The 1,379-nt window shown below is 37.4% G+C and overlaps 1 protein-coding gene across 1 annotated transcript; it reads left to right on the forward strand.

The window, feature by feature from the left end:
- Positions 1-192: 192 nt before the first annotated feature.
- LOC105815228 (olfactory receptor 6C2-like) lies at positions 193-1,209 on the forward strand. Its single transcript, XM_012650378.1, has one exon. The coding sequence runs from the start codon at positions 193-195 to the stop codon at positions 1,207-1,209; it is 1,017 nt and encodes a 338-aa protein (XP_012505832.1).
- Positions 1,210-1,379: the final 170 nt, after the last annotated feature.

The following is a 1,379-nucleotide window of genomic DNA, read 5'->3' on the forward strand; positions in this document are numbered from 1 at the left end:
TTAAAAAAAAACTATCAAAAGCTGAAAGCATGAATTATTTTAAAATAGTTATTACAGTTTTAAATATGCAAGTAAAAATACATTGTTTGGGTTTTGTAAACAAAAATCCATTGGAAAAAATTTGCCACCCTCTTATAAGTTCTGATCTCTCTCAGGTTTACATGCAGATTGGGAAGAAGTTGGGGCCCAGGAATGAGAAATCATACGTCACTTACCAGATTCATCCTCCTGGGACTGACAGAAGACCCCCAACTGCGAATTCTGATTTTTATATTTCTACTTATCACCTATATGTTAAGTGTAACTGGAAACCTGACCATCATTATCCTCACCTTAGTGGACTCCCACCTTAAAACTGCCATGTACTTTTTTCTCCAAAATTTCTCCTTCTTAGAACTCTCATTCACCTCTGCCTGCATTCCTAGATTCTTGTACAGCATATCAACAGGTGACAGAGCCATTACCTATAATGCTTGTGCATGCCAATTATTTTTTACATACGTGTTTGGAATAACAGAATTTTTTCTCCTGGCCACCATGTCCTATGATCGATATATAGCCATCTGCAAACCTCTACATTATCTGACCATCATGAACCCCAGGGTCTGCAAAAGGCTCATCTTCTGCTGTTGGATGACTACTTTGCTGATCATGTTCCCACCACTTAGCTTGGGACTAAATCTGGAATTCTGTGACTCTAATGTCATTGACCACTTTGTTTGTGATGCTAATCCTCTCCTGAAGATCTCATGCTCAGACACAAGGTTCATAGAGCAGATGATTATTGTCTGCTGTGTGTTGACCTTTATCATGACTCTTGTGTGTGTGGTTTTGTCCTATGTATATATCATCAGAACCATTCTAAGATTCCCCTCTGCCCAGCAAAGGAAAAAGGCCTTTTCTACATGTTCTTCCCATATTATTGTGGTTTCTATCACCTATGGCAGCTGTATCTTTATATATGTCAAACCTTCAGCAAAAGATGAAATGGCCATCAATAAGGGAGTGTCAATACTCACTACTTCCATTTCCCCCATGTTAAACCCATTTATTTACACTCTGAGGAACAAGCAAGTGAAACAAGTCTTTCATGATTTAGTCAAAAGATTTATATTGCTCTCAAAGAACGAGGGGAATGTTGAAGTCAGCATGTCTCAGCATATTTTCTTAAGTGTCTATCCCATTTTGTGTCTTTTTGATCTAGGTTGAGTCTTACATTCTGTACTGGCCCTTGCTTCTCCTTATGAATTAACCTCTTTGAGAATGATAATCTTTATTAAGAAAAAATGAGAAAAGTTATTTCATGAAATCTAAGCATAACCTCACCCTTAACTTTGCCTCACCAAATGCCTAAAGGATTGGAGGATTTATCATAAAAT

Source organism: Propithecus coquereli, unplaced genomic scaffold, assembly GCF_000956105.1.
Source record: "Propithecus coquereli isolate 6110/MARCELLA unplaced genomic scaffold, Pcoq_1.0 Scaffold111, whole genome shotgun sequence".
Classification (NCBI taxonomy): domain Eukaryota; kingdom Metazoa; phylum Chordata; class Mammalia; order Primates; family Indriidae; genus Propithecus; species Propithecus coquereli.